This window comes from Antechinus flavipes, chromosome 2 (genome assembly GCF_016432865.1).
Source record: "Antechinus flavipes isolate AdamAnt ecotype Samford, QLD, Australia chromosome 2, AdamAnt_v2, whole genome shotgun sequence".
NCBI lineage: Eukaryota > Metazoa > Chordata > Mammalia > Dasyuromorphia > Dasyuridae > Antechinus > Antechinus flavipes.
Window position 1 is genome coordinate 650,924,091 of NC_067399.1, and position 18,375 is coordinate 650,942,465.

Consider the following 18,375-nt stretch of genomic DNA (forward strand, 5'->3'; position numbering starts at 1 on the left):
TCCCTGCCCTCAAGAAACTCACACCTTATATGAATGTTATGGAATATTATTGTTCTGTAAGAAATGACCAGCAGGAGGAATACAGAGAGGCTTGGAGAGACTTACATGAACTGTTGCTAAGTGAAGTGAACAGAACCAAGAGATCATCATAGACTTCAACAAATATACTGTATGAAGATGTATTCTGACAGAAGTGGATCTCTTCGACAAAGAAGATCTAACTCAGTTCCAATTGATCAACCAACGATGGACAGAAGCAGCTACACCCAGAGAAAGAACACTGGGAAATGAATGCAAACTGTTTGCATTTTTGTTTTTCCTCCCGGGTTATTTATACCTTCTGAATCCAATTCTCCCTGTGCAACAAGAGAACTGTTCGGTTCTGCACACATATATTGTATCTAGCATATACTGTGACATATTTAATATGTATAGGACTGCTTGCCATCTGGGGGAGGGGGTAGAGGGAAGGAAGGGAAAAGTCGGAACAGAAGTGAGTACAAAGGATAATGTTGTAAAAAATTACCCTGGCATGGGTTCTGTCAATAAAAAATTATTATAATAAAAAAAACCACACACCTTAATGAAGTGGGGAAGAGGGAGCACATAAGTAACTATATATTAACAAGACATACATGGGGAAAGTGGAAGTAATTAACTGGCTGTTGTCAATAGCAACAAAGTAGACACATTTATTTAGCACCTATTGTGTGCAAAGTTGTGCTAGATCTGAGGGGAAAGGGACATGAAGATGAAAAATGATATAGTACCTGCCTTCAAGATGTTACAATCTGTTTTTAGGAAAGGGATAGAATTGAGAAATGAGAAACATTAACCTGTTGACGTGTCAGGAGATGATTCCAAAGTAATCAAATAGAGTTGTAAGAGATTCAAGACAGAAAAAAATCACTTCTAGCTGAGGATTACGGAGGGCATCATGGAGAGAAAGAATAGCACAGGGGCTGTGACTTAGGAGATTTTCAATATGTAAATAACAGGGTGGAAATTTGTTCTCGGAATGGGGGAAAGCCTTTGAAATTTCTCTTCTGCCTTACAATTTAAACATCCCTACTCTACTATATCACCTGTCCCATGAATTCAGTGACTATCTGGACTTAGATGATTCCCAAGAATCAAATTAGAGGCAGCAGGTAGTACAGTGAATAGGGAAAAAAAAAAAAAAAATGACGTCGGGAAGACCTGAATTGGAATCCTATCTCAGACACTTAGTAGCTGTTTGAACCTAGGTAAGTCACATAACCCTCTGTCTGCCTCAGTTTCTTCAACTGTAAAGTGGGAATAATAATGTCACCTACCTCACAGGAGTGGGTGTGAGGAACAAGGTGCTTCGTGCTCCCTAACGGCTAGCTGTTACTGCGCTTAGCTGTGCAGTCTTGTCTCTACCGAGCGCCAGATCCCCGTCTCCAGCTGCCTGGTGGACAGCTATGCATTCGAGTCTCCCATCTCCATCCCGTCCAACACGCGGAAAACCGAAATTCATTATCTGCCTCCCCCTCCCCCCCAAGACTCCACCTCCTCCACGCCGTCTCCTGGTGTTGTAGAGATGATTCCTGGCCCTTCGAGGGTTGAACTACATAAGTTCCGGGGCCCCTTTCAATTTAGGTTCCGTAAAAAGGACGGGCTGAAATGGCCCCCTTTTTTGGAAGCTGCCGGAAGGACCGAAGTGGCCCTGGACTCCGAGGGTGTTCCCCCGGTCGTGTCCAGCAGAAGGCGCCCTCGCACAGGCCGGGGCCGGGAACCGGACCAGGACTCTGGAGTTGGCCGGGCTCCCGGGTGGTGGTTCTGGGGCAGACGCGCGTCCCGGCCCCCGGGGAGAGGGCGGGCGCTGCAAGAGGTCAATGCCCAGCGTTCCAGCGGCCGCGGCAAGGCGGTGGGAGACCCGGCCTCGAGGCCCCAGAACGGGGGCGGGGGGGGCCGCTCCCGGCTTAGCCCCGGAGCTCGGGAGGGGACAAAGGAGAGGAGAAGGAGGGAAGGAGAAAGGAGGGGGGCGGGGGAGGCTGAAGGAGAGCCCTCCGGGCTGTATGCAAATGAAGCCGGGCCCAGTAGCGGGCGGGGAGGGGGGCGGGGCGCAGCCGAGGGGGCTCGCTCGCTGCCGCCCAGTGCCGGGTGCTTGCCTTACTCTGTGGCTTCTCTCTTTTCCCCTTTTTTTTTCTTTTGCAATCCACAAAAGGGGCCGGCCCTGCAGCTTTTGTTTGAGCGAGAGGAGGCTGGAAGCAGCGAGCTCTCCGGAGTTGGGGGCCGGGACATCGGGGGCCTGCGGGGCAGCGGCCGGGGGACAGCGGGGTGGGGGGGGGGGAGGGAGGGGGGCATGTCGTAGGAGAGAGGTTGGGAAAGTTTGAGGGGAGAAAAGGAGGCCGCCGAGAAGGAAGCCGTCCTGCCAGCGCCCTCCCGGGACCGAGTGAGGCGGGGGAACCGTGCCTTGCTCCGCTCGGGCCCCGCTCCGCACCCGCGCGCCCTGGCCATGGCCGCCCCCCGAAACCCCCCGTCCGCCGCGCTTCCGCGGCCGCTGCGGCTCCTCTTCCTCCAGTGCGCACTGCCGCTGGCGCTGAGTTTCCCCGGGGGCCCCGGATCCCGATCAGGTGGGTAACTGACTCGCCCACCCATTCACGTGTCCCCTCGTCTCCCCTCTCCCTGCCGGTCTCCTCTCGGTCTGCCGAGACCACCCCCTCTGCCCAAGCAGCCCCCGTGGGTACAGTGGAGAGAATCCTGGATTTAGAGGGGGCTCGAAACCTGCCTCTACCACTTTCGAACAGCGTGCTCTTGGGCAAGTCATTTTACCTCCACGAATGCCACTTTTTAAGGGCTGAAAAGCGAGACTAGACGATTTCCAAGGTCTGTCCCTTCCAGCTCTAAGTCTCATGACTGATCTTCAAGCATCCTCCCATGCAGAAGGCTTAGGAGGAAAGCGGAGGGCTTAGTGGGATACCCTTGAGGACAGTCCCGGGACCCCCCGCGTCCCTGTCCCCTGGCGACATGGGGGACCCACTAATCTCCGGCTCGCTGCCGGGGACCTTGGAGCATAGTGATTAGCGTGTGTGTGTGTGTGCGTGCGTGTGAGTATGTGTGTATTTGTGTGTATGCACTCGCGCCCCTGCCTTTCCCTCGGGTTCTGACCTGGGACGCGAGGGCAGGGCTTCGGGACCCCGGGAGGAGGGCGCTGCCGGGGCCCTGTGGCCGCGGGGTGCTGCTCCCCAGAAACCCAGCCCTGCCCTGCCCAGCTCGGGGCTGCTGGGATCTCTCTGTCCGCTGGCCGGCCTCTCCCCCCGCTGCTCTGCGAGCGGAGTTTGGCTCCTTGGAGTCTTTAGGCGGAGCTCAGCCGGGAGCCGGGAGCCAGAATCAGGAGTGTCCGGCTTCGGGCAGAGCGCGCTTCCAGTCCGGCGTTTGGGATTCCAGTGTTCGTGCGCAGCGAGCTCCGGCTCCCCCGACAGCGGTGCTAGCGGTTGCAGCTCGAACCCCTCGGGCGCTTTCCGCCGAGCCACACTGCCTCCTTTGGAGTCAGGGCGGCAGTCCCCTTTACCCAAAGCAGCCGTATGACCCTGGGCAAATGGCTCACTCACCCTGGGCCTCGGTTCCCTTAGCCAGGGTGGGGAGACTAGCCCTCTGTCAAGCTCCCAGAGGCAGCGAGCGGTGAGGAGGGACCTGAGGATCTCCATATGGGACCTCAGGTAGAATCCTGGGTTTGAAACGAGACTGGCTCATTGAAGCCTACTGGTCCAACCCCGCAGTTTTTCAGATCAGGAAAGTGAAGCTCAGGGGTAGGTTACTGGCCCAAGGTCATACATGGCAAAATCCAGCTTTGGACACGCTGCCTGCAGGAGGAGGCCCCGAGCCCACCCCACTCAATTGAAGAGGAAACAACAGCGTTCTGAACTTCTCCCAGAGAGCACGATGGGGGAAAGGGGGGAATGGCTGCTGACCCAGGAAGCAGGAGCTCTGGGTAACTCTGTGATCTTCACAAAGTCACTTTCCCCTTTTCTTCTTTCCTCAACTGTAAAATGAGAGGCTCTCAGAGGAATTTCTTACCTTAGTGTGAATTTAAGGCGTGGAAAGGAGCGGACAGAAGCAGGGCTGTTTTTTTTATTTTTTGGGGGGGGGGGAGAAGAAGGGGAGGAAAAGGGAGGGAGAGAAGAAGGGAGGAGAGGAAGGAGGAAGATCCAAAAGGGGGGAGAAGAGGAGGGGAATGACCGAAGGGAAGAGAGGAGGGAAGAAGGGGCTGAGGAATCAAGAAGGAAGGCAGGAGGGGATGGAAGGAGCATAAGAATCAAAATTGGAAAGAGGGATGAAGAGGAGAGATGTGGAAGAAGATAGTGAAGGGGGGAGGGGGAGTGAGAAGGCAGAGTGGAGCAAGGCTGGGGAAAGGGATAGTAGAGGAGGGGAGGCATATGAGGAAGGGAATAGCTGTTGAGAGCTTTTCTGCACCTTTTTGTGATTTTACAGGCTCCTCCCTACCCCTTTCCCCTTTGGTTGGGGCCCCAAAGATCGAGTCTGGAGCAGAGACTTGGGGAGAATTAGCTTTTTGGGCTTTGCTTCTTTGAATGGAATGGGGGGGGTCAGGGCCCAGGGCTGTGGATTTGAGGGTCTGTTCTGCTAGAGTATGTGTAGTGAGGAAGGGGAGAGGAGAGGAATAGGTGGGGGGGGGTGGCTTGGAACTATCTAGCTCCTCTGACTCAGCTTCTGTCTACCCTGGCTTTGAGGCTGAATACTTTGCCATTCCTGTTTCTGGATCTACCTTGGGGTGACCCTGCCCCGCAGATAACAGGATGGCTCAGGTGGGCACTGGTGGTCTTGTGCTACCCTACAAGAAATGAGATGAACTAAATATGTGTGCCCCCCAACATAGCCATGGGGATAGGGACTGGATCTTTCCCAGCTAAGGGAATTCCCTCCTCCAGGGCAGATCCACCCCTACTCCAACTTGACTCTCCAGAGCAGATCCACTTTCTCCTGCTTGACTCTTAGTTGCTTAGCACTGAGAGGTTAAATAATTTGCCTAGGGTCACATAGCCACGAAGAGTCAAAGGCAGGACTATGTCATCTCAATCTGTGGCTTGTCTCTGATTCTCCTCCTTCTGGTTCTCTTCTCAGTGCCTCTCTTAGTTTTGCTGATTGTCTCTGTCTCTGACTCCGACTTACTCCCTCTCTATCTTCCATGAGTCTCTCTTCCTCCCTCTCTTTGTCTCCGTGTGAATCTCAGTGTCTATGTTTCTCTCATTCTTTTTCCCCAGGAGGGTTGGAGAACATTGGATTTGCCATAAAGAGAGACTCTGGGTAGAATCTTGCCTGTGACATTAGCTGTATGAGCATTTTCTGTATAACATGAGCCTTTCCCTTTACACCTCATTTTCCCGCTCTGTAAAATACAACATAAAATACGGGACATTTTCTGATCTAGATTTAGCCTTGAATTTGCATGAGGAAGTCTCAGTGTGGAAGCTCCCTCCATTGGTAGAAGGCGGCCACGGATCTGGGACTTTCTGGTCCGGGACTTTGTTATGTTTGAGAGTCACTGTGGGCACTGGGAAGTACAATCCCATAGTCTCACAAAAACACTTGCATACATACTCACACATGTGAACGCCCATGCACACTCACAAACACACATGCACTTACACATACATTTCATGTGTGCACACATATTTCTCCACACTCACATACACACATTTCAGATGCAGGTCTTGAGACCATATTATCCCGACTTTATGGGGAACTCAGTGCTCTCCTTCCCCACCAGGGAGGTGCTTCAGGTCTGTCTGAGGGCTGAGAAATCCGTGGCTAGATATTCTTTTGTGAAGCTTTGGACTGCCTTTCTCCTTCCTGAAACCTGAGGCTCCAACAGGTCGCTGTGGGTCCCCTCTTCCTTCCCCTCCTGCTTGGGCCCCCTGGCTCTTCCTGACATTCTGCTCTCTCCAGTGTGTCCGCCGACCCGGTGGGGCAGAGCCTTTGTTTTCCAAGAATAGATCTGGATTCTCAGGCCTCCCACTTTTCATCTCCTCTTCCTTTACCTGCCACTGAGGGTGAACGAAGGAGTCTTATTTCTGAGTTCTGGAAAGTTTACAGAGTGACCCTCTCCCTCCCCCCAGGTTGAGATGAGATCACTCTCTGCAATTAGCAGCATCACAGTCTTGGTCCTCAGGTCCCTTCTCTCTAAAATGGGCAGATGAAAGGGATGAAGTTGCAAAGCAATTAAGTCTTGGAAGAAAGACAGAGATAGAGATCCATCTGATGTTGCCAAATGCATCTGCTACTCCCTCTCAAATGAAAGGTTTTAGAACAGGGGCTCCTGAGGCTCCTTGTAGATCTGTATAACTGATCTTATGTTCTTCAATCTGTCCCATGATTCTTTCCTCATTCTTGCTCTGTTGCCCATCTTAGTCTAACAAACATATTGGATTGTGCATTAGGTGTTGCAATATCTATCTGTCTGTTTATCTATCTATCTATCTATCCATCCATCCCTTCAGGAATAGGAGAACACAAATAGGTCCATAATACACATTCACATTCACACACACACACACTTGTGGCAAAGCAAAGTCTCTCTGGGTCAGGAGCCTTTGATAAATCTCAGTTAGTTGCAGAAATGGAACCACTATTTGGTTCCAGCCCTGTGTCAGCTGTTGCGGGGAGTGCAGTCACTGCCTTTAGAGCACAGTGGGGGGGAAAAAGTAGACATCTATGAAAAAATAGTTGAGACAAAATGCGGACAATCAATGTCAGAGGGAGTAAGAGGTGTTTGGGCTGAGTTCAGAGGACGGTAGAGGTCAGGGGAGGCACTTTGGAGGAGCTAAGTCTTGGGTTGTATTAGTCTGTGTTGGAAGTTTGTGTTACACCTGAGAGGACCATCTTGTCCAAGCTGTATCCGAATGGGAATTTCCCCATCCCTACCCCCAGAGCATCCTCAAACAATAGTTATTCTTCCTTGAGATGAATATCTCCCTAGGCTACCCTTTCCGTTTGGAGACTGCTCTCATTGTTAAGAAGATTTTGCATAGAGTGAACTGAAATCTGCCTCTCTCTAAGTTCCACCCATTGCCCCTATTTCTGTAATCTGGGGCCAAGTAGAACAAATGCCTCTTCTATAGGACGTTCTTTTGAGGGCCTGAAGATAGCTATCACACCCTAAGACTTCCCTTCCCTAGCCTCATGCTCCTTAGTTCCTTCACCTGAGTCTGGTCCACTCTACTTGCTCTCTACCTTTGCTAAAAGGTGGTGCTCAGGCTCAGTAGAATATCCTAGATGTGGTTGGACTAGTATATTCAGCAGCAGGGACTGGCACTTCCTTAGTCCTGGATACTCTTATCTCAGTCAATCATCAAGTGTTTATTGTCTGTCTTCTAAGGACCAGCCATAAGCCTTCGATTGTATCAGCTTCTTAACTGAGAGGTCATTCTTACAACTTATTTTGAGCTTTCAGTCCATTGAAGATCCTAGGTCATTTCCATATGAACTATTTATTATCCGGACATTTCTTTACCACTATGAAATTGATGTTTTGGACACAACTGTAAGAATTTCCATTTTCCCCTATTAGATTCTAACTTATTGATTTAAGCAATTGTTGTAATCTGATTTTCTTTTATTCTATTCTAGTTCTTGTGTCAGGTATATTTGGACCTAGGTAGCTCAGTGTATAGAATCTTGGAATCAGGAAGACACGAATACAAATTTGTTCTCAGATGCTCACTAACTACATGGCTCTAGGCAAGTCATTTTACCTCAGTCTGCCTCAGTTTCCTCATTTATAAAATGAAGATAACAACAGCATCTACCTCCCAAGATTGTTGTGAAGATCAAATGAGATAATATTTATAAAGTGCCTGTAAATAGCTCAATGCTGGCACATAGGTGCTATATAAATGTTAGTTATAAGAGTGATTATTGTGTTAGCTTTCCTTGCCAGTCTGGATCTGTGTCATTATCCAAGTTATTCATTAAAAAGAATATGAGTCAGGACAGAACCCTAAGGCAATTCACTAAAAACCTTTTTCCAGATTGATAACATCTTTTTTGGTTCAGCCAGTTCTGAATCCATCTAACCATGTTCTTGTTGAGCACATATCTTCCCACGTTGTTCTCAAGGATATCTTTGGAAACTTTGCTAAGTGTCTTCTGTCTTCCTCAAATTCATGTATAAATTATGCATAAATTTATGTATAGCTCTTTTAGGCAGCATTTTCTCTTTCTCCCAGTTGAGTAATCCTGGCAAGAGACACAATGAGGACTTCAGGTCTGGGTTGACTTAAGGTAGTCACACAGAAGAAAGGAAGCCATTTCCGGGGCAAGGGAGGGAAATGGGAGAAACAGGGGACTTCTAAATAAAGGTATGAAAGGGATATAATGCACAAAATGTCTGCTGTGCCTGGAACAAGAATTGAGTCATAGAATCTTGGCTAGAAGGGACATAAGAGTTTGTCGTATTCAGTTCTAACCTAAGTGGGAAGCCTTTATTTGCTATCCTGGATAAACCTCTGCTAGATCCTCCGGATGCAGACCTTCCCTCTTCTTGAAACTGTCTGTTCTTTTGGACAGCTCCTATTATGACTGTTATGTTTTCTAAGAAACAGAAATATGCTTTTAAAAGTAGAACTTTCACTATAGGTTGCACAGCGCTCTAATGGTAGATCCAGGATTAATGCAATCAGTGGTGTATTTTTTTTTATTCATGCACATATTCAACATATAGGGGAAAGAATACTAGATTGGAACCAGAGGACCTTAATTTCAATGATTTGAGCAAGTCATCTTGGACCTCAGTTTCCCTCTCTCTCATAGTTGTGCATGGGAGGAGATTAATAATAATAATGATGATAACTGACATTTCTGTAGTACTGTTTTGTGCCAAGCACTGTGCTAAGTACTTTACATTTATTATCTCATTTGATGCCCGAAACCCTAAAGGTAGGTATTATTATCATCCTTATTTTGTGGATGAGTAAACTGAGGCAAGCAGAAATGAAAGACTTGCTCGGGGTCACCTAGGTAGTAAATATCTGAGGCAGTTTTTGAATTCCAGTCTTTTTGGCTTTAGGCCCCCTGTGCTCTCTAAGATGCCAGCTGACCAGAGGATATCTGAGGTCTCTTCCAGATTTAAAAATCTTACAACCTTTAATTTTTTTAAGATCTTCGATCTAGACTTGATAGGACTTTAAAGATCAGAAAACAGTAGTGAAATAATTCACCCAATATCATATAAGTAAGAAATGACAGATCACAGAGTATATTTTTTAAAAACTTTTAATTCAAAACACATCACAAAAAATGACCATTTCCATATACAAAGTAGAAAAGAGGATTTTATATGAAACTACTACTTTCTATTATAGATGGCCCATTTTTGTTCCTTTTAAATATCTGATAAATTCAGCATGTAACTTTCAAAGTTGTCCTGCCTGTCGGTGCTTCATTCTGGTCTTCTTTTTCTTTCTGCTTTAGAAAAATACTTCAAGTCTTTGATTTCTGAGAGAATCAGTAATCTTGATTTATTGATTATTTGCTAGTCAGAATCAATAAATTATTGTTAATTACACTTCTTTTCTTTCTTTTCCTTTTTTTTTTTAACTCCTTTTTCTTTCTCTCACCATTGGGGAAAAAAAGAAAGTAAACCAGAAGCCTTATAACAAACATGTGTAATAAGGAAAAGCATATCCCATATTGGCCACATCCCAAAACATGTCTCATTCTGCATTTCAGATCCCTTGCCTCTCTGCCAGGAAGTAGCAGAAGCTCACAGAATTAATCCCATGTTTTTTGGGGAAAATAGTCTTGAGTTGGCAGAAGATCAGCAGCAGGTGATATAAACATTCAAAGACAGATTTACACTGTGAGAATGCAAAGGTTCAGAGATCATTTGGTACAATCTCTTTGTTATATCTTCTTATTTTTAAAATTGATGTTTTATTGATTGATGCCTTTTATTTTTATAAGGGATTTCCAGTTGTACACACACATGCACATTACTTTTTTAAGTAAGTCTTCTCTTATAACAAAGAAAAACATTTAAACAAAGCCAGTGGACACAGTGACCAAATCTGACAGCATATGCAGCATTCTGCATCCATAGCCCTCTGCCTTTACAAGGAAAGGGAAACAGGTCCATTTTTTCATCTTTTCTATGGGATTAAGATTGGCCATTCCAAATTACATAGTATTTAATTTTGTTTTAGAGTTCTTTTCTCAACCAGTTTTAAAGAGAAGGAAACTGAAGTCCGTGGAGGGTGGAGGAACGGGGAGAAACTTGTCCAAGATTAGTTGAATGACTCGGTGGCTATGATGGGACTAGAACCGGCTGTCTGTATATTTCTGGCTGGCTCCTTTCGTTACATGTTGACTATTTGATGATTTCCTTTCTCAGAGACACTCCCTTGGGGCCAACCCTCCCTGGACATCGTGCACCCCATCCGAGTGGATGCTGGCGGCTCCTTTCTCTCCTACGACTTATCTCCCCGGCTGCTTCGGAGAAGGGACCTCTCCTCCAGGGCCGGCTCTCCCACGTACTATGAGCTGTTATACCAAGGGCGGGAGCTGAGGTTTAACCTAAGCATCAACCACCAGCTGCTGGCCCCCGGCTTCGTGAGCGAGACCCGCTTCGGAGGCATTACCCATGCCAAGATCCGTCCCTACACAAAATCCTATGCTTGCCATCTGGTGGGAGAGGTTCAGGACCCTGAACTGGAAGGAGGGTTTGCCGCCATAAGTTCCTGCGAGGGTTTGGTAAGTGTTCTGGTGCTATTTGGGGACTCTGTGTGCATGTAGGGGGGGTGCGTGCGCAATGAGTGCTGGACAGTGCCCATGGAGGGGCAGCAAGATGGTGGTACTGTAGCTTAGACTGCTATTCAGCCTTTAATTTAATTTAATTTTTATTAGTATTAATTAGTAAATTAATAATACATTTAATTTAAAGGCACAGCCTTTAATAGGGCACTATTTAGTCAAATAGGGACAAAAAAATGTGGTATAATGGATGGAATACTTGGGACACCTGGGTTCAGATCCCTCATGTGACTAATCACCCATTTGATTATGCGCTCCTTGAGGGAAGGGACTGTCTTGTGCCTTTTTTGGCACAAGTGGCGTTTTCAGCACTTAGCACAGTACTTGGCACATAGTAGTCACATAAATGTTTCTTGTCTGAATGACTGACTAAGCTCTTTGTATCTCAGGCCTCTTCTGTTGTCTCATTTAAGTCACACATGGGTTGAAATCTTTCAAAGTGAAGGGATTTTTCATGCTGGGACATCCCTATGTTGCTCCTTCCCTCATCCATCTAAAATGGAATTTTATTTAAAAAGTATGTATAGAGTACTGGACATAGAATCAGGAAGAATCATCCAGCCTTACATTGACCAGCTGCGTCATGGCTGGATAAGGCACTTAACTACTGTCTGCCTCAATTTCCTCATCTGTATAATAGGATAATAGTAGCACCCACCTCCTAGGATTGTGGGATAAAATGAGATATTTGCAAAACACTTGCAAACTTTTAAGCACTATATAAATGCTAGTTATTATTGTTATTAAAGGATTTAAAGTCAGGAGAATTAGATTTCGCTCTCTGCTCTATTGTTTACCTGCTCTATGACCTCTGTCTCATTGTTAGTCCTCTTGTCTCTAAATGTGAATGCTAATACCTAGATCAGCTGCCCCACAGGGGTACTGGAGGATTGGCTGGAATTATGTTTGGAAGGTATTTTGTAAACACTGAAGGAGGGCAGGCAGGAGCTGTTAGGATTATTTTGAGGATTTATTGGCGATGACCTCCAGTAAAGGCACTTTGTAGTGAATGCTGTACAATTCAAATGCAGGTTATTATGACTAGAGACACATGGACTGATTAAACTTTAAAAAGAGAAAAAAACCCTGCAAGTTGAAAAAGGATTTAATTCACCAAATATTTCTTGTAGGTCCCTTATCATAGATTCATAGAGTCTTAATTTAATTTGGAAAATAGTGGTTTCTGGGTAGTTGAATTTTTTTGGTTAATTGGGCCGACCTGTCCAACCTTTGTTGTCTTGGGCTGGGGGAAGAGTCTTGGAATATATTTGCAATTCACATCACAATGTATCTTTAAACAGACTGTCATGTTATAATATCCACTCTGAGACTACTCATCCTACATTGGCAGGTTGTTGTCAGAAGGAAGAATACTGCATCTTCACAATTTCTCGGCTTGTTCCCCAATTACAATAGTCAGCAGAGCCATATATTATGTTACTTTCTAGAATGAGTATTTACCGAGAAGTTATTGCAAGAGTAGTATAACAAAATATTCCTTTCCAATCCTAAGGGAGCATTATCTCCTTCTTCTTTTTTTTCTGAGGCAATTTGGGTTAAGTGACTTGCCCAGGATCACACAGCCAGGAAGTGGTAAGTGTCTGAGACCAGATTTGAACTCAGGTAATCCTGACTTCAGGGCTGGTGCTCTATCCACTATGCCACCTGGCTATCCCAAGCATTATCTTCTTATACAAGAGTCATAAAGATAGAGTTCCCTGCTAGAATCATTTGTATCTATATGTACTTCTCCGTCTCAGCTTCTCCTATATTACTGATCCTTTTGACTCTGGGGTCAATTAGAAGATTTTTAGTGGCCAAATAGTCCCTGCCTAATAGTCCCTTGTGGCTGGAAGAAGGCTCGCCAAGTCTCTACTTATTGAATTGGATTCAGGCAGAAAGTATTTGTGTGTGTTTGATATAATTCACCAGGGAGGTCGTGTCTATATATATTCTAAGGATTGAACGAATAAAACATTTATTAAGCTCTTATTATGTATGAAGCACTGTCATAAGATCTAGAAATGAAAATACAAAAGTAAGACGGCCACTGTTCTAGTGGAGCCCACATTCTAATGGGAAGGACAGCACATAGGGAAGGTTTCAGCAGTAACACAGATGGAAAGGTCCCATGATCCCTTTAAAAATACCTCTTTTCAAATGCCATTTGCCTTGATAAAATAGTAGCTGCTCCGGAGTTTGAACCATTTGACATCACCAAAGACATCGGGGCAAAAACTGGGGTCTTCTAATTATGACGATAGCGCCCGTGTGAGAATTTGCCTGGTTTCATCTCCAGGATGATGGCCGTGGATCCTGAGTTGGAAGTGTGGCTATTCTCAAGGCTTCGGGGTTCAGTTGGGCTGACTCCAGCAGGGTTTGCAAAATGTGGCCTTCCAGTGGTGGTGCTAGTTTGACTCGCCCGGCACATGATGCCTCCTGTCTCTCCTCCAGGATGCTTTGCCACATCCCATGAGTGGCAGTTGTTTAGCACTTGGTGGGGATGGCTGGCCTGATCTCCAGATAATAGTCATCTCTCTGGATGATGACTCTGAGGGCTCCGCTGGAAGCAGGACTGGGGATGCTACTAGGTTTCCTGTGCTTATCTGCCTCTTAGTGGTAGTTAGTCAAAACTACCACTAAGCAATTGTTGCTGCTCTGGATGAGGAAGATGGTCTTGTTCTCCATGATAATGTCTGTGGGGATTAGGTAAAAGCAGGGCTCGTGGTTTGAGTGATACCGATGTTTCCTAGAGGCTTTGGGGCTCAGGTCCTGGGCTTTCTCCATCAGAGTCAGAGGGAAGGAGAAAGTGGCGGGGGGTGGAGGGGTGGGGGGTGGTGGTGGTGGTGATTTGACTTGCTTGGGATAAGCTGTTTCTTGGCTTTGCTTCAGGGTCCCTTCCTGCTTCGCTATTCTGGTCATTCTCCCCCACTTCACATGGTGAATTCAGGCAAAAGAAGACTATGAAAGAAAAAAGACAATTTCAGTTTCATAAGGGAGACCTACAGACTCCCAGAAGTAGGAAAGAAGCTGCATCTGATTGGGAATTTCCTTTATGTTGACAAGTGGTCATCCAGATCTCTCCCGATGATCTCCATTGATGAGGGACTCACTGTGTCCTAAGAAAGCCTATTTTGCTTTTGGAAGTTGTTAGGAAATTCCTGTCTGTATTTTGTTCTCTGCCTCCTGGTCCTGGCTCTCATGTCTTCAGTCATTCGAATAAATCAAATCGCCTTTTCAGGTGATAACCCTTATCAATATTTGAAACAGCAATTACATCCCATATGTCTTCTCTTCTCTAAATTACCCCTATACGGCCACTGTAGAGGCTAACGCTCTTTCACTGATCTGCCAGTACTACTTTGCCCCTGTAGACCCTGCTGGTTTCTGGCTGTGTCCTGGCAGTCACCTGTCAATCCCTGTCACATTGTTCATGTCTTGGTATGATACCCTTATTGATACAGAGATTCTCCAAATACTATATGTTGGCAAGAGTCTCTATTTCCATAAGAGAAAATGTCCATGGCAGTTGTACCCATCATGAGTTCCAAAAAGTTCTATGGATTTCGTTGCAGTTCAGTTCTTCCTCTGATTAAGATATATGGGTGATGATATGTATGAGTGTGAAAGGGGTTGTTGTCCAGGAAATAATATCTAAGAATAATAATATCTAATTAATATTATATAATATCTAATAATAATAATAGCTCACATGTCCAGTGCACTTTAAGGTTTGCAAAGTATTTCATATATGTTATTTAATTAGAAATGAGGAAATCCAGACACTGATAATATAGTCACAGAGAGCTGGGTCAGAATTCCATGAGCTCGGCCTGTCGGGGTCCCACGATGTCTGACTGTCAGGGTCCTATGCCTTCTGACTCAAGTGAGTCTGTGAAAAGGGAAGCACTCAAATAATTCTGTCATACGCTCATAGGAATGGATCTGAAAGGGATTTTAGAGGTCATCTAGTCCTCAAGAGGGTATATGGTGTAACAAATGAATAAAGCACTGGAGTCAGGAGACCTACATTTGACTCCTGCCCCAGTTTCTTACTGGTAGTGCAATCCTGAACTAGTCCCTCACCACTCAGTTTCTTCTTCAGTAAAATGAAGAGGCTAACTTCAGTTGCAGACATCTAAGATGTCTTTCCAGCCTTTAGGATTCTCTCAACCTCCTCCTTGAACAGATGAGGAAATGGACACCCCGGGAAGTTAGGTGGCTTGTCTAAGATCAGGCAGGTGGTCAACAGGGGGCCTGGATTTTGAAACAAGGTCTTCTGACACTCTGAAGTCCAATGTTCTTTATGGCTCTGGGTCTCGGTTTCCTTATCTGCAAAAACAAGACCTCTGAGTTCCCTTCTAAATCTCAGACTATAAATTATGAACGTGAACGCCATGATACAATCCAAAGCATACGTGGGATTTGTGAGGCAGAGGGTCTGGACTCAAATCCTAGCAGGGTCTTTTGAGTTCTAAATCTATGAGTCTAGGAACATTTATTAAAGGCCTATTAAGCAACAAGCACCAAGTTAGGTCTTTGGAGCGCAAAGACAAAAAATGAGACTTCTCCTGCCCTCAGGGAAGATTGTATCCTATCCAGGGAGACCTAATGAACAAGCATATCCTACTTAAATCCCAGATAAAAACTAGCCTTTAGCTGTTTGGAGACTCAAAAATCAATCCTATCCCCTATGGGGTCCTACGTTAGGGGATGTTATACCTTTCTCCTTGTGTCCTGTGAAAGGAACTAATTGCTTTTGGTGCCTTGATTTCCCCTTCTATTTCAAGCTGTGATAATAATATCTTTGCCTTCTGTTGTTACTTGAGAGCTCCTTTGATTCAAGTTAACAAACATTCGTTAAGCACCTACGGTGTGTCATAAGTGTAATAATTCCTAAACTCAAAGAGCTTACAACTACAAGGATGAGGATATATTATGGATGAAGATCAATGCAAAGTGATGTGAGGAAGGATAGAATAAAGACATTGACAGCCAGGCAATCTGGGAAGGCTTCATGGAGGAGCTGATTATTAAGGAGAGTAAAGATTTTGGAAGGCAGAGATGAAGGAGTTGGAGGGTTCCAAGTATAGTCAATGACATGCCTGTGTACGGAGCTTGGAGAGGATGGTGGCTGTTCAGTATGGTTTATAGAGAGGGCAGGGAGTACAATGCAAGATTATGCAAAGCAATAAATGGCTGACTGAAAAGTTTGTACTTTATCCTAGGGTACTAGGGAGCCACTGGAGACTTGTGAGCCAGCAAAGTGACATGGTCAGATCTATGTCTTGGGAAGATAGTTCCCCTTCTGTCATACTGTAGGAACTCTAGACCATACTGACTTTAAAAACTCAAGTTAACATTATTTGTCTTGTATTTATTTTTATTTTGTTAAACATTTCCCAGTTACATTTTAATTTGATTGAAGGTTGCTGCCTCTAAGTTTGACACCTCTGGTGAGTGGATACAGCATTAGACTTGATTTAGACATTAACTAGCTTCATGATCATAAGGAGATCACTTAATCTTCTCCCCGCCCCTCAGGTAATTGGGGTTAAGTGACTTGCCCAGAGTCACACAGATGGGAAGTTAAGTGTTGATGTCACATTTGAACTCAGGTTCTCCTGACTTCAGGACTGGTGCTCTATCCATTGCACCACCTAGTTGCCCCAGATCACTTAATCTTTAAGACTCAGTTTCCCCATATGTAAAACGGGAATACCAACAGGATATAATGTTTTCATGATCATTGTTGGTCATTCTTCTTCTACCTCTTATCTGGGTCCTTGTGATTCAACAAGGAATGTTGAGTGATGATATGCTCTTATTTGAGAGCTGCAACAAGATGATACTTTGACCCTTCTCTAATCAGTTCTCCATATGATCTCCAAACAATGTGGAACAAGCCTTTTAATGCTCCCTCAAGCTCTGTGGCGTTCCTCCCCCAATCTGTCAGCTGAGGACCTTGTCTTAGAAAGTACCAAAAAATTGTCAATTCATCAAGGATGAATTTTCTTTTCATGTTGCTCAGACATCTTTCCTCACCACTGGTTCCTTTCCCTGTGACTCTCCCCCCGGGATAAACGCCTCTCCATGCTTTTCTGATTTCTGCAGCAGATTGCCTGTTCTATCACCCTCATGGTCCCATTTCTCTTCTCTCTGTGTGTCTCTTTCTTTCCTGCTGTCTTCAAAATTACTCATGTCTTCCCTGTCCGAAAAACCCCTTACTCAATTTGCCCATCCATCCAGACTACGTTGCTTCCTCACACAGATCACTATATTGCTTCCTTGGGTCCTTCCGTCCAGACCTTGGCTGAACCCAAACTCAGCCATTATCGAAGATAATTCTGTCTTAGAGAGAGAATTCTTCTAATTCTAAGAGACTCCTCTCGGGCGAGGGATGACACCGGAACTCTGGGAGAGGGCCTGCGTCAGGAGGCCACATGGCAACGGGCAGCATATGTTTGATGTCAGCATCTGCCCTGATGCTGCGGTGTGAGTTAGGGGGTAATTGCATGTTTGTCAGGATCCTCCTCCGCCACGGTCCCTCTGCTGCTTAAGTTTCAGCCATCCTCGACTTCAGCCGAGCCCGCCACTTGGAAAAAGGACCACAGTGTTCAGACCCCTGGGATCCTCGAGGTCCGGCGAATGAAAGCATAAATTTGATTCTTTTCCATTGCTGAGGTCTGACTCTGCTGAGCTGGACCCTGTTAATTTTAGGCTGGCTCACTTCCTGGGGCCCCTCACCAGTGTCAGAGACTATGCCAGGGCAGAGACTGGGCCAAACTACCTCCCTCTCCTCTGATCTCTCAGGGCTGCACAGCTTTTGTTCCTTATTTGTGTCTTGTGTATAAAGTAGGCCTGCCCAACTGGAATATAAACAGGAATATTTTAGTCACCAAGCATTTATTAAGCACCTACTACATGCCAGGTATTGTGCTGACACTGAAGATAGAAACTCCTTCAAGGAGTTTACAGTCTAATTTGAGAGGCAGTCTATAAATAAATAGGTATGTATGAGATATGGACCAAATGGTGGAAAGGCAGCTTTAGGAGGGAAGGCATCCCACCTTATAATGAGCAGTTATTTAGTTATTTGCATGTGGCATCCCTTTATTGGGGAGGCAGTAAGATTCAATGGAGTCATGAGTCTGCCTCTAGATTTTATTATCACTCAGACTTAGATTGCTTTGCTACTCTGGCTCTGACTCTTTTGCTGGCCAAGGAGCAATCTTTGATCTATCATCTATATTATCTAAATCTATAAGCTTATTGTAAGCTCTTTGGGGGCAGGAACACTGCTTCATTAATCAAAATAGGGTGCCCCATTTAATAAAAGATTGATATCTAGTTGACATAGTGGAGAGAACATTGGACGTATAGTCAGGAAGACCTGAATTCAAATCTCAGCTCAGATGCTTAATATCTGCATGATTGGATAGTCATTGAACTTCTCAGCCTCAGTTTCCTTTTCTGTAAAAAATGCATATATAGGAGCATCTATCTCCCAAGGCTGTTGTGAGAGCAAATGAGAAAATATTTAGAACATACCTGACAAACGTGGATGCTATGTAAATGCTAGAA

At 45.5% G+C, this 18,375-nt stretch overlaps 1 protein-coding gene across 1 annotated transcript in view; it reads left to right on the forward strand.

Annotated features, from left to right (window-relative positions):
- Positions 1–2,350: 2,350 nt before the first annotated feature.
- The window catches only part of ADAMTS7 (ADAM metallopeptidase with thrombospondin type 1 motif 7), a 154,774-nt gene continuing 138,749 nt past the window's right edge, over positions 2,351–18,375 (forward strand). Inside the window, exons 1-2 of the mRNA XM_051982405.1 lie at positions 2,351–2,600; positions 10,373–10,731. Coding sequence (XP_051838365.1) covers positions 2,483–2,600; positions 10,373–10,731 — 477 coding nt within the window. The 5' untranslated portion in view covers positions 2,351–2,482. The remainder of the gene's footprint in view (positions 2,601–10,372; positions 10,732–18,375) is intronic.